This window comes from Fistularia commersonii, chromosome 23, assembly GCF_037954325.1.
Source record: "Fistularia commersonii isolate RoL2024-O1a breed Wild chromosome 23, RoL_Fcom_v1.0, whole genome shotgun sequence".
NCBI classification, from domain to species: Eukaryota; Metazoa; Chordata; class Actinopteri; order Syngnathiformes; family Fistulariidae; genus Fistularia; species Fistularia commersonii.
In genome coordinates this window covers 14,907,303-14,920,972 of record NC_141306.1, presented here as the reverse complement: position 1 = coordinate 14,920,972, position 13,670 = coordinate 14,907,303, and the positions used below count along the sequence as shown (strand labels likewise).

General features: G+C 47.6%; 1 protein-coding gene and 1 long non-coding RNA gene across 2 annotated transcripts; both read right to left on the bottom strand.

The window, feature by feature from the left end:
- Positions 1–3,078: 3,078 nt before the first annotated feature.
- Positions 3,079–6,749, bottom strand: LOC147221125 (uncharacterized). Its single transcript, XM_086170127.1, has 8 exons — positions 6,716–6,749; positions 6,529–6,614; positions 6,374–6,424; positions 5,946–6,020; positions 5,449–5,549; positions 5,184–5,268; positions 3,464–3,568; positions 3,079–3,228 (listed from the first exon to the last, which is right to left on the bottom strand). Exons 1-8 carry the CDS (start codon positions 6,747–6,749, stop codon positions 3,130–3,132), a joined length of 636 nt encoding a protein of 211 aa, XP_086026253.1. The 3' UTR covers positions 3,079–3,129.
- A 3,566-nt stretch (positions 6,750–10,315) lies between these two features.
- LOC147221124 (uncharacterized) lies at positions 10,316–11,926 on the bottom strand. The gene is made up of 3 exons (XR_015107950.1): positions 11,785–11,926; positions 10,515–10,566; positions 10,316–10,381 (listed from the first exon to the last, which is right to left on the bottom strand). It is a non-coding gene; the product is annotated as an uncharacterized LOC147221124 (long non-coding RNA).
- Positions 11,927–13,670: the final 1,744 nt, after the last annotated feature.

Below are 13,670 nucleotides of genomic sequence, written 5' to 3'. Positions count from 1 at the left end.
TTAAAAACCAAAGGTTTACGTGGCCGTTTTTCACACGAACTTTAGAAACGACGACTTATTTGGCGCAGCACATCGAGCGCGTAAAATAATACGGGCTTGATGAAATAGTGCGCGTCATTAAACTCAACATCGTGTCTAATTCCAGATAGAGAAATAGAAACCTTACTCGGAAGACTAACAATTGCCGTGCGGTACATTTGTAAAAGGCGTGTCAATGGTCTGGGCACACGCACGGGTTTTCCCGCACCTGTAGCGAACAGGCGGCGCTTCTGAAATCCAACGGTATCATGAGAAGCTTTTATTTTTCTCTTCCTGGTCGTTTCCTTCCTTGTTTCGTCCAACTTGCCGCATCTTCGTCTCTCTCCCCGCCCCGGCTTCGCTCCGCCAAATAGTGCGACCGAGACCGAAAGGAAGAACAGCGACTGGCGCATTACGCCGTGTTTGCCTGCGTAATAGTGATCCGTCCTGCTGTCGAATGCGACAGTAGCGAAGGCGGACGGACGGACGGACGGACGGACAAAGACAGGGACGCCGACAAGTCTAGGCTGCAATAGTTCCGTCCATCTGAGACCCTCCTGGCTTTCCGACGCCCGATCGACCAGCTCGACTCTAGTATCCTTAGAAGAACACTGGTTTGTCCTCTCGACATGTTCAATTGCAAGAACCAGTAAGTTTTCCAACCTTGGCGTTGCTCTAATTTTACATCGGTAGCCATGGCAACAGCTGGTGTTCCTCTGTTCCACGGTACAAGGCTGGCTGGAGTCATGAAACCAGATTCCTCACCAGCGAGTGACAAACTTAAAACCCCGTCAACGCCCGGCCGCGGGGCGCCGTCCGGATGCAGATCCTTCCAAATGTTGAAATAATGTAAGAAATAGGAATAGCAAATGACATTGTTACACCGTCAGAGACCACAGCATAAAAAATGCAACTGAATTCATTTTGAATAAACCACAGACAGATAAAGCATTGGCGCTGCATGTAGAATGATGAAAAACATGTTTTTATTTGAAATAGCAAAGATGGCCAGAGAAAATAAAAACTATTAACCAGTTGATGTGTGCGGAGGTCCTCGGTCATCCGGGTCACGGTGAATAACCTCAGCGCAGCACGGCAGAGCCGCCACGCCGAGGACGAGCGCCATTCCTTCCAAGACTGCCGTGTCCGTATTCTGGCCAGAGAAGACGGATGCTTCCGGAGACAAAGAAGCCGTCTTTGTCAAAACAGAAATCCATCTCTGAGCAGAGGAGGAGGCCTCAGACACGATCTTTCTCCAACATCTAACGCCGTACTGACGTATCAGCACACACACACACACCAGAACCATCTGCACCCTCCAGACAACCAGGAAAGATCCACCACCAGAACCAGACCCGGTGACTCCTACAAGAACCTTCTACCGTGCGATCCGACGGGTTTCACCGCTTCGTTCCTTCGTCTGGCTTTACCTTTTCACATCCCAATCCAGGTCGTCTCCAAGAGGTGCTCCTTTGTCTCCAACGAACGACGCCTCCATTAGCATAACGACTCCCTCCCGCCTAGTTTCTGCCCATCTACTCTTCATTTGCATAACATCCACCACCAAAACCTAGACCTGCTCAAAACCCTGGCAGTTACATCGGGGAACTCCCTGCAGGTCCTCAGAACTGAGGAAGGGTCTTGGAGGAAGGAGTGAAACGTCTTAGAAGAGTTAATCACCTGATGCGATTGATGTGTACAGTTATGATCAATTGACTTATTAACCCTCATATGTATGAAAACAACACCTTATCAGATGACTTATTGGCTGTGGTCTTCATTACCTTTCTCTCAGATTCCACACTGGCCTTCAGACTGTATTCAAGTCAGTCTTAAATCCAGCACGAGCTAATATTTAAAAAAATGCAAAATACTGCCTGCCATATTATTGCATGCCAGCCGGCGTAGCGTGCATTAAGACAGAACACACAGCGAAACCTTTCGGCGAGGCTGCGACGCCCCGCAAGTTCAGTCAGAACCAAGAACCCGTCGTCGATTCACGTTCGTCCGACCGCGGTCTTTGCCCAAAGCCAACAACCGCTTTACCTGATTGTTTTTTAAAACTGTAAATAACATTGAGTAGATGACTCGCACAGAAAACAAAGAATGATGAAAGTCATAAACTATAGCGACCAAACGGCACAAGCGCTCTTTGTCCCAGACAAAGTCCTGCACGGTCGCCTCCTACTGAGAGGTCTGGCCTCCTGGTTGACTTTAATTGCTTTTTTTTAACATTTTCTTTCCCACAATCCTGTTGTAACAGAAACACTCCTTCTGGTTGAAAGACCTCCTCACATCACATCACATCGCTTCTTAAAGTGCCAGAGTGCCTGGCCTTTCGTGTTGCCGGTTTATTCGTCTTCAGTATCTCTTTGCTGGAGAAGGTGTTCGATGGCAAAAAACACCTTGATATTTGTGATAAAGAAGGAATATAATGTGCAGGTGCATCTGTTCGTAATGTACGACGCCGCACCAGCCAACTGCATGCATGTTTTTATTACATTCTAGAATCAAACTTTCTTAGTGGCGTGTATCAGTAATCCTAAAATCAATGCACGATCCAAAATAAGGCTCAACTAATGTGCTTTGAATGTCATCAGAACAGAGAGGCATTGGAGAGTTGAAAGAGCTGCGCATATTACATCATCAACCAATACTTTCTATTATAATAGTTTAATCCCTCATTTTGCATTGCATCTATCTATCTATCTATCTATCTATCTATCTATCTATCTATCTATCTATCTATCTATCTATCTATCTATCTATCTATCCATCCATCCATCCATCCATCCATCCATCCATCCATCCATCCATCCATCCATCCATCCATCCATCCATCCATCTATCTATCTATCTATCCATCCATCCATCCATCCATCCATCCATCCATCCATCCATCCATAGCGTATCTATCTATCTATCTATCTATCTATCTATCTATCTATCCATCCATCCATCCATCCATCCATCCATCCATCCATCCATCCATCTATCTATCTATCTATCTATCTATCTATCTATCTATCTATCTATCCATCCATCCATCCATCCATCCATCCATCCATCCATCCATCCATAGCGGATCTATCTATCTATCCATCTATCTATCTATCTGAACTGCTGCATGATTGACAGGAGGTGTTGGCTTCGTTTCTGGATGTTGCTGTGCTCCTCCTTCAGCGTCTCCTGCTGCTGCATCACGTCCTCCTGTGAAGAGACATCAGACAGACAGCGGTCAGCGTCCGCCGGCGTGTTGCGTGGGCTTTGCGCCGCCTCTGTCCCTCGAGCTCGTCGCCGCCGCGGGGGATGAAGATACGGGCCGAGCTCATACTCTGAGCCGAGGCGGCGCCTACTTCAGGTTCATCTCCGATACAAGATCTGCTTTCATTTCTCTCAAGCCTACGGTAAAGCCGAGCGCCTGCGTGTGTTTGTGTTTTCTGACCCTGAGTCGACACAGTTCCTTCCTTTCACGGTCGTTTTCCGCAGCTCTCGCTCGGAGCCAGCCCTCGTTCTGCAGGCGATGTCTGTCCAACATCTCCTGAAGTTCCTGACAATCATGCCCAAACACACACACACACAAATGTAATGCTCAAAAGATGAGTTCATCTGCAACCCAGTTGCACATCACTGCAACTAACACGGTCACAGCGGGGAGGACAAGTGTTTGATACACTGATGATTCTCAGCTTTTGCCGCCTGTAAAGCATGTAGAGGTCTGGCATTTTTACCAGAGGTGACGGGATCCAACGCAAAAATCCAGAAAATCCCATGTATGATTTTTAAGTCATTCATTTGCCTTTTATTGCATGACATGAGAATTTGATACATCAGAAAAACAGAACTTAATATTTGGTACAGAAACCTTTGTTGGCAATTCCGGAGATCGGACGTTTCCTGGAGTTGCTGAGCAGGTTTGCGCTGCAGCAGCAGGGATTCCAGACGCTCCTCCATGCAGATCTTCTCCAGATCCTTCAGGTTTCGGGGCGGTCGCCGGACTTTCGGCTCCCTCCGAAGATATTCTGTAGGGTTCATGTCTGGAGACCGGCTAGGTCACTCCAGGACCTTTGTTGGGCCGCGCGTTGGGCCATAGTGTTACTCATGGTTTTCTTCGAGACCTTGGTCCCGGCTCTCTCAGGGTCCTGGACCGGGTCCGGCCTTGTGGTTCCGGGCCGATCCCTCGCCTCCCTCATGATCATTGAGATCTTGCGTGGAGCTCCGGACCGAGGGAGGTGGACCGTCACCTTGATCTTCTTCCATTTTCTAATAACGGTCGTGACCTTCTCAGCGAGCCGCTCGCCTCTCGTCCCGTCGCCCGTCCCAGCCGTTCCATCCCAGACGTCCTTCCACGGCTCTGGTCTCGGCCACGGTGGAGAGGTCGGAGTTTGTTTGGTGGAGTGTGTGGACGGGTGTGTTTTCTACAGGTGAGGAGTTCAAACCGGTGCCGTTGATCCAGGTCCCGAGTGGAGAACAGGAGGGATTCTTAAAGAACAACTCATAGATGTGTGAGAGACGCCACTCCTACTGGTTGGGAGCTGATCAGATACTCATGTCATGCAATAAAAAGGAAAATGAATGACCTCAGAATCAAAACATTTTCTGGATTTTGGTGTTCGATCCCGTCCTTCACGGTTGAAGAGTTCCTCTGGTGAAAATGACAGACTCTACATGCTTGGAAGTGGCAAAAGCTGTAAAATCAGCAGCGTATCAAACACTTGTTCTCCCCGCTGTCCACGCATCCTTGCAAACTAGACCTGGATTGTCCTTTAAATAAATGTAGACAATATACAGGTGGTTTAATTGACAGCCAAACCAATGTGGACACTGGACAGAGGTGTTTCTTTGTCCCCCAGAATGCAAATGCAAAATGGAAACAGATTAAGTTTTCTGATGTTTCAATTCACCCGTGTACTTTGTCAATCAACCCCTTTGCAATAATCAGAGTCCTAAACAAGTACGTCAAATGAAACCGCATTTAGCGAATCCCGTCAACGGACGATGTAACACCGGACGGGATCGGGTGCGATGAGACCGGATTACAGGGGAAAGATAAGAATAGATGAGATTGAATTAGGAGCAGTTTGATCACATCGGCCGACAGAGAGGCGTCGACTTTCATCAGACGGGAGAGATAAGAAAGTTGATGTTTGATGATATTTGTTAACCTGCAGGTGTTGTTGCTTTTGGGCCTTGTGGGCTTCTTTCTCTCTTTGCAGAGCAGCAGAAGCTTGAGACAGCTCCGACTTCTCCCTCAGAAAAGAGAAAGAAAGAAAGAAATGAAGGCAGCGTTTACATGGGTTTTACGCGACCCTGCTCTTTTGGAGAGTCGAGGAATCGGTCAGCCTGACCCATGACTTCAAATTGCATAATTGAACGACTCGATAAATGCGGCCCGGCATAAACCGCTCGCGATGCTCCGCAAATACGTACTGATCCAGTTTCCGGAACTCCTGGTCCAGGAGGGAGAAGGCCGACCGGATCATTGTCATGGCTTTATCTCGAACGGCGCCGAATTCCCTGTAGACGGCCGCCTGCCAGAATAAACAGCCACGGTCAGCACGCCGTTGTGTATCGCTGCAAAAGGTTGTAGAAGTTCAAACCACGAGTATCTGGCTGCTCCTGTTCCCGCTTGTATTATCTCTGACTGATACTTTTGCTATAAAGAAAACGCTTCTTGCTTTTCTTCCGCTAAAATAACAATCCATAAACACAAATAAAAACACCAGTGCTACGAATACGGCCGCTGTTTGTACTGCAACTGAAGAATATTGTAACTTCCAGTGCCATTGCTTTTCTGACTGCTCCTCCACTATGACTGCGACTGCTTGCGTTAGAATGACACTCACTTATTCTACAATCGCTATTCGTGGGAATAACGCAGGCCGTGGCCGGTGTAATGTGTGCATGTGTGCACGAGTGTCGATCACCTGCGCATTCGAACCCGCCTCCCCCGGCCGGCCGCACGGCGCCGAGCCGCTCAGCTCGTACCGTACGTTGGGAACCTTTGTGGGAGTGAAACTGGCCGTGGTCAAAAACAAGAACGTAACCAAAGTGTCAAACCGAGAGGCAGGGAACAGCGGAGCGTGACTTCAGACCAAAACCGCAAACTCAAGATGACATAAATAACAGAGCTGTGCGCCACAGCTGCTAACCTGTGGCCGATTCCCTGGAGGCCAAACTCAGACAGAATCTCTTTCATCACTGTGGATTCAAAAAAAGTTTTCAGCGCCCATGGCTTTTTGTTTTATACGCAAACACGACGATCATTTCAAAGGCCTTTTGTTAAAAACGGCAAGTGAAAAGTTGGCGATGAGCTACCTGGTTGCCTCTCTGAGGGATTTATGAGTTTCATCACCCTCAGATCATTGAAGACCTGCTCTTCATTCTTTCCTCCAAACACGTAGAGCTGTAACGCCCGCAGAAACACAAAGAGGGTCTATTTCCGCCTTTTTAAGACATGAAAATCAAACGTTGCTGTTTCGGTGTGAAGTTATGCTGTGGCAAACCGACGTGGCTGTGGAGGATGAAGGCCGTGTGCCCGTTTCGCGGAGCCGGAGGAATCCCAATATAGACCGGAACTTTCCACTTCACCTTGGCTTAGGGGACACACGCAAACAGACAATTATTTGAAGAATTTACGTCCGTCGCTGGACTTTCCCCGCAGTCTTTGTGAGTTTCCCAGCTCGTCTGCACTCACCAAGACTAAGTTTATGAATGTCATTAGACGTCATTGCTGTTCCGTCCTGGTTCGTACATTTGCCGCCAAACAGATAGATGTCCTGTGGAACAGAATGAATTTAGCACGATGAAAAAACTGGAAAAATCAATAAATACATAACAATCTTGACCATTCATATGCATTTGAACTAAAAACCTGATTCAAGAGCTAAACAGTCCATGTGTGCACATACTTTGTTTAGACGCTGTTATGCCTTATTGCTGAATTTTAGCAAATACTTTTTCATTTCATCGACTAAATTGCACCTCTTGACCGAAAAGTGCCCCCCCGGGATATTTGCACTTAAAGTACATGGCTGGAATGGGAACTGTCTGGAGTCCCGGTTTGTGTTTGTTCATTTTTCGTTGCAAGCACGGTTTGCACGCCTGTACTTTATCGTGGTGCGCTGTCATGGTCTGTCCACTGCAGGGTGCAGGTGATTCCCCCTTGACCTCCCATTTGTGCCACACCAGGTCATCTGAAACCAAGTGAGGTTGCAGCGGTCAGAAGCAGGAATAATTTTCGGAGGGCGACAAGAAACAATAAATATGCTGCTGTCGGTACGACAGTGGATTCAAGAGGGAGGCAGGAGTGCATTAAATTCAGCCCTGTGCAAGAGCCCTAGGTGACTCCGCTGCACATACAGACATACCTACTGGGTTCCTTATTGATCCATTTATTCTTTCAGCCGTTGTCTTTTACTTTTCGTCCTATGTTTTTAACCTAGAATTACAGCAATGGTTGTGCTCTGCCTCTTTAATTTGGTTTTTGAGACAACACTGGATCTGAGAGCCGCTATCTCCCAATTTCATCGCACTTTGTCTCACGTCAATAACGGTGCTTGTATTTGAATTGGGGATCAGTTCTGAGTTCAGACGAACGGATGAGGTAAGACAGGGATCTCCATGAATCTGAGGGACCTAACTGGAACAGTGAGGCTTCAGAATGGAGATAAAAATGTGGAAGAGCGACAGAAAGTGTGGAGGAGAGGTAAGAGGTAAAGAGAGGTAAAGTAGCATGTGCCAGCAAGCGTTTTTTGACAATGAGAACCATTTTACACATTTTGAACGTTAGCTTTGACAACGCTGCAGGGAATTCCCACAGGGTCTCCCCACCCTCCCAGAGCTGGCTGCCTCTCGTGGTCTCCTATGTCACTGTCAGCAATTGCAAGAATCCAACACACACCGACCAGCATGTGCTCTATCGACGAACACCAGCCACCTGGGCACAAACTCGGGGTTCTTAGAACTCTACACCACCAGGCCAAGAACGGCCCATCAACCTCCAAAAGCACCAAGACCGAGGTCCAACATATTGAGATCCTGTGACTACCCTAAATAGGCCTTTGCCGCATCAGAAACCACCAGGCGCAAGAACGTCGAACAGGAGGAAAAATAACAAACAGAAAAACATCTGGCGCTGGTGTTTGCCAAACATGTACAACATATTCTGTTTACGGGTACATTTCAAACCCCACAACACTCTGGGTTAGAGAGACCGGTGCACCCCAAGGACAAAACACCCAGACATAAGATGGAGAACGTGGTACATGCTGTCACCTGCACTGACGATTGTCTACACTGGGGAGACCAAACAACCTCTGCACAAAGGGATGGTCCAACATAGGAGAGCCACCACTTCAGGACAGGACTCCATGGTCCCCCTACACCTGAAGGACAAGGGTCTTCCTTCGAAGACGGCAATGTCGGCATTCTGACGGATGCTTCCAGAGAGGAGTCAGAGAAGCCATCTTTGTCAAAACAGAAAACCCATCTCTGAGCAGAGGAGGCCTCAGACACAACCTTTCCCCAACATCTAATGCCGTACTGGGATCGATAGCAAGATGTATAAGCACACACACACCTGAACCTTCTGCACCCTCCAGACAACCAGGAAAGATCCACCGCCAGAACCAGATCCCGGTAACTTCCTCAAGAACTTCAGTCCATGTGATCCAACAGGTTTCACTCCTTTGTTTAGCTTTACCTTTTCACTTCGTAATCCAGGTGATCCCCCAAGGTTGCTCCTTTTCAAGAACACAACCATCGTCCCCCTCCTTAAGGAGGAGCCCGTCCAGCTGCCTGAGTGACTACGGGCCAGTAGCACTCACTGCGATCATCATGAAGTGCTTTGAGAGAGCGGTCCTGGTCCACATTCAGAACGACATCCCAGACACCCTAGACCCCCTGCAATTCCCCACCGGTGGAGATGAAACCGCCTCCAGGATGGAGATAGGCAGTCTGGTGAAGTGGTGCGAGGACAACAACCACAACCTCAGCACGGACAAGACCAAGGAGGTGATAGGGGACATGGGGAAAGAGAGGAGACCTCATCGGCCACTGATCCTCCAAGGTCATGAGGTTGGGAGGGCTAGCAGCTTCAAATACCTTGGTGTCCACATAAGCGAGGACCTCATCTGGTCCTCGACACCATGTGGACGGTCAAGAGGGCTCAACGGCTGAGGAGGTCGAGGAGGTTCGGCATGTCGCCTAAGTTCCTCAGCGGCTTCTACAGCTGCGTGTGGTACAGCAGACGCCTGCAGAGAGGATCACCAGAACCTCACTGCCTTCTCTGCACAGCATCTACCACCGTAGAGTCAACAAGAGCTGCCTCCATGGCCGAGGACCACGCCCACCCCCAACGTGGACCGTTCACACCTCAACCCTCGGGAGTGGTACGGGAGTGTGAAATGTACAATGACACGATGGAAGAACTGGTTCCACCGGACTGCCATCAGTCACTTAAACGGCTGACACTCATTCTTCTTCCTGCACTCCTGCACATGTAAAGTCTACTGTCACTTAAACGGCACTCGTCCTTGCACCTGCACTTTGGGAGTTGCACACCAAGCTGCTCTCCAACGTCTTACTGCACTGTGTTCTACTCACTGTTCTATTGCAATGTTCACATTCATACCCATAATCGTATTTATAACAATGCTTACACTCTGCTACCAGCACATATCCCAATGCACTGCGGACAACAAAGTAGGAGTTTCACTGTACACGTAACGATAAACTTTGAATCTTGAATCCTTGTCCCCAGCTAAAGACACCCCCAAAGCATAACAGCTCCCTGCAACCTGGTTTCTGCCCACAGTAAGCACACCTTTTGAGTTTATGACATAGAGGCTTCAGGTTCCCAAATCACTGGCGTGTCACTGAATATTGGACTAATATTGGCTTCAAAATAGGAGTGATTTTAAAAATCTTGCGAGTCGAGCCACTAAAATCTAAAATCTTAATTTAAATTCATTGAGAGAAAAATAGTGCTTTGATCAGTCAAAATGAAACATAATTAAACTTAAATAATCAAATGTTGCAAAACAGAGAAAAGCATGTGACTAGTTTGGGTTCTAATAGAACCTTGTATTGATGTTAAATCCACATAGCCAAACTGTTCTTTTAAAATGGGTCAGTTGGTTTAAATGAATAAATTGGTTAAATGTGTGTCAGTATATACATTCTTCCATTTGTTGTCATTTTCGTTGAATGTCCTACGACGACACGAACTGGCCTCGAATGTCTGAGGTCGCCTGGATCACCTGTGTTTAGAACATGCAGGTCTTTGCAGAAGTTCCCACCGTCACCATAACCTCCAAACATGAAGACCTGATTGCCGACCAGGGCAAAACTCTGGCCACTCCTACACACACACACACACACACACACACACACACAGCATCTGCCTGTCAGATTTAATGTTACATGTGTCAGAAAAATCCAGGATACAGTATTTTTGTAATGAATCCTTTGTTTGCGAATGGAAAGCTTCTCACAGGGCAGGAGGCAGCGATCCACTCGTCTTTACCGGCATCCAGGCCAGAGACACTGAAAGACAGCGAGCAAAAATAAAGAGATAAAATAGGCTACTATCATGTACCGTCGAACACCAACGCCCTGCATCAGATCCCGTGCTGCTCAGGCAGCAGCAAACTTTGTTCCGCACCACATCTTGACACTTTGCTCAGAGCTTTCACGAGTCCTGCCTGATTTACAGTTTTATCCAACTGACCTTCAGAAGTCTTTTGTCGCAACACAATTTCCAGTTATTAGTATGAAAACATGATAACGGACACTGTGTCCTACTTTGTGGCATTGCATCCTTTTGCAAAAGGCTGTTCCTTCTTGCAGGTGAAGCAAAGCACGGTTGTCTGTTGTGACTCCTTGTTTATAGCAGCAAACATCTTACCAAAGTCTGTTCTCGTGGAATCGGACAGACACCGTGTCAAACCATACTTGCACTAACGCAAAACCTTTGCAACCAGGTTTATGAGTCCCTCCGTGGCAAAGACCTTAAAATGTAAAATTCAATTATTGGTTCAGTTTAAATACCTGACAAAATCTCTTATAATCTCGCAGACCAAAGTCATGGAGTCCATCCACTCACTGTTCTATTTTCAAGATGAAATTCCAAGTCCAGTCTCCGGTGGACCTCTGGAGTCATTCTCATCCTGACGGAACGACATAACACGTCTCGGAGTGTGTTTTGAAATCAAATCGGACGCCGTTCCATCGGGGTCCGCGTTCCAGCCTCGCGACATCCGCTTCTGTTGGAAGTGGATCTGCAGCACGGTGTGTTTGGATGGAGCAGCGTGGAGATCCCGTCTCGGATCATTTTTCAATGCGCCGCGGAGCTTCTGGCTGAGGAGCAATGATTGCTAACGGGGTCGCTGGAAGGTCAGGGCTGCAGTCCACCGAGCAGTGTCTCAGTGGCAAATCAAAAGCACCTGAATAATGCAGGTCTGTCTGCTAGCGAAAGGGCACTTCATTCACCAAGATGCTAAGATGAGTCACTAGAATTTGAAGGAACTGTGGCTGCTAATTGGCGTGAAGGTACAGAAGAGTTGTCCTGTGGGAGGCCGTCTGCCGGTGTTCGTCACAGCCTCGTGTCGGGACTGATTTCCACTAATCGACCCGTTTCACTCTCCGACACACGGCTGGACATCTCGCCCAGCGCATGACCACCGGCTTGGGGTGGAAGGTGCACAGAAATTTAAAATCAAATAAGAAACAGAGAAAGATGACATTTAAAAGAGGCACGAAAACCTGTGTTGAAGACCATGAGCTCATCGACTGGCCTCCCGCCCAGGGTGCCTCCGTACACGTAGATGTTGTCTCCCACGGCGACCGAACTGTGTCCCAGGCTTTTTAGAGTTACGCCCGAGGTGGTTAAACAATCCCAGGTCAGAGAAACTGTCGGGATACGGAAACACTGTCAGGGCTGATTTTTATTGGGTTAATTCTGCCCTGAAAAAGGTGGCATCCTCACCAATATCAAACCTGAAGACTCCCGGGAGACACTCGCTGGCGTGGGGACGGGACGCGCCTCCAAACAGATACAACCTCCCTTGAACAACGCTAACAACAAGAATGAGCTGCTGCTGTCACTGAATCGGATCTGGGTTTCACAAACTGCTCTCGCATCTTTAACTTGACAACTGGGAAGGCGTCTCTCACGGTCGGACATTTTCTGGGTAAAAGTGTCCACAATATATGGATCGAACCCAAAAATAAACATCAGTACAGATGCTACGAAGGACGATAGCTTCCGAATGCATTCATATGTTATATTCTAGGCATTTAAAGGTGGTTTTTGGATACGTCTTATGATGCGGTTTCTCGGACACAGCGCCAGTGATCCTGACGGGGGTTTCGGGTCCTTCGACTTCGGACCCCCGTCACCCAGAAGCCAGCGAAGAAGAGACGAAACATAAGGAGGCTGGAAATTACCAGAGAGTGTGTCCTTCCCTCGCAGGTGGAACATCTCCTGTCTGAGGAATCTCCTCCCAGGTCACCTCGTCTGGAGAAACTACAAACAACACCTGTATATTATCATTTGTTTCTCAGTCACAGCAGCTCGAATATGAAGTCGTAAAGATGACGATCTATGGACACAATGTAGCGGGAATTTGTGACGCGACATTTGCAGGAAGGGAAAAGAATGCATGAAGGAATTATGCTGTAGGTGGGGTTTCGATCCACATGGAAATGTCATTCAAAAAAAGAATGACTTGAATCACTTTGTAAACGTATTACAGGTCTTTGTCATTTTAATCCCATTGATGCTTGTTTAGAGTGGACAGACAGAAACAGTAGGTCGATCCATGACTGCTTTTGTGTTCAAGAAGCATCTAAAAACCAAGGGCACGCTCGCAAGTTTCCCATGTTGCTATTGAACATCCTACACATAAATGTGACTTTACTTGGTAATGAATCTGTAAAATGACAAAAAGATTTATATTTCTCATGCCTTTTTAACCTCATCTGACCGATTGAGTAAACTGTGGTCGAGCAATTATGGAGATCCTCCGTAAGCCCCCGCGGTAACGTCCAAAAAGAAAATATCATGTCATATTTCAGCGCTTCAAAAGCCTCCGATGAACAAAATCGTCCTTGGGACGGAGCCGCCTGATGGGAAATTCAAAAACCAGAATAAGTTTGTGTGCATTTTAAATTCTTTTACCCGTCAGCATGTAGAAGTCGTTGAAGTAAGCGAGGTTTTCCTCCTAAATAAAAGACATCGGACACATGAACACCCACATCGACGCCTCCACCGCCGATCTGCTGCCGCTGCTCGTTCCATCACCTCGCTCTGGACGCAGGAAGCTCCTCCAAAAAGGAAGGCTATGTTTCCCGCCACCGCCAAAGCCTGGCCGTATCTGGGACAACAGAAGGACCACACTTGATAGTTTCTTCATAGATTTAATCATTTTAAGATCTATTTTATTTCCGTAGTAAGTCATTCGTCAACAACACTGAATATGCCGTTTGCCGCCAGTCATCCGATGCCCAGAACAGTATCACACATGGAGGCACGGCGTGAAACCGATGTTCACCAATGCATGCGGCCTATGCTGAAGGTATCAGAACCACAGCAGAATCTTTGTCTTTGCTTCCAGGATTGTGGCTCAGCTCCTGCATGTGCAGAGCTG

Bases quoted from the DNA above. Each gene is read 5' to 3' on its own strand.
- LOC147221125 (XM_086170127.1), bottom strand. From the start codon at position 6,749: ATGACGTCTAATGACATTCATAAACTTAGTCTTG. The intron at 6,021-6,373 runs GTGATGAAACTC...ACTCCCACAAAG, and splicing joins AGGTCTTCAATGATCTGAGG to GTTCCCAACGTACGGTACGA. The intron at 5,269-5,448 runs GTACGTATTTGC...CTCTTTTCTGAG, and splicing joins GAGTTCCGGAAACTGGATCA to GGAGAAGTCGGAGCTGTCTC.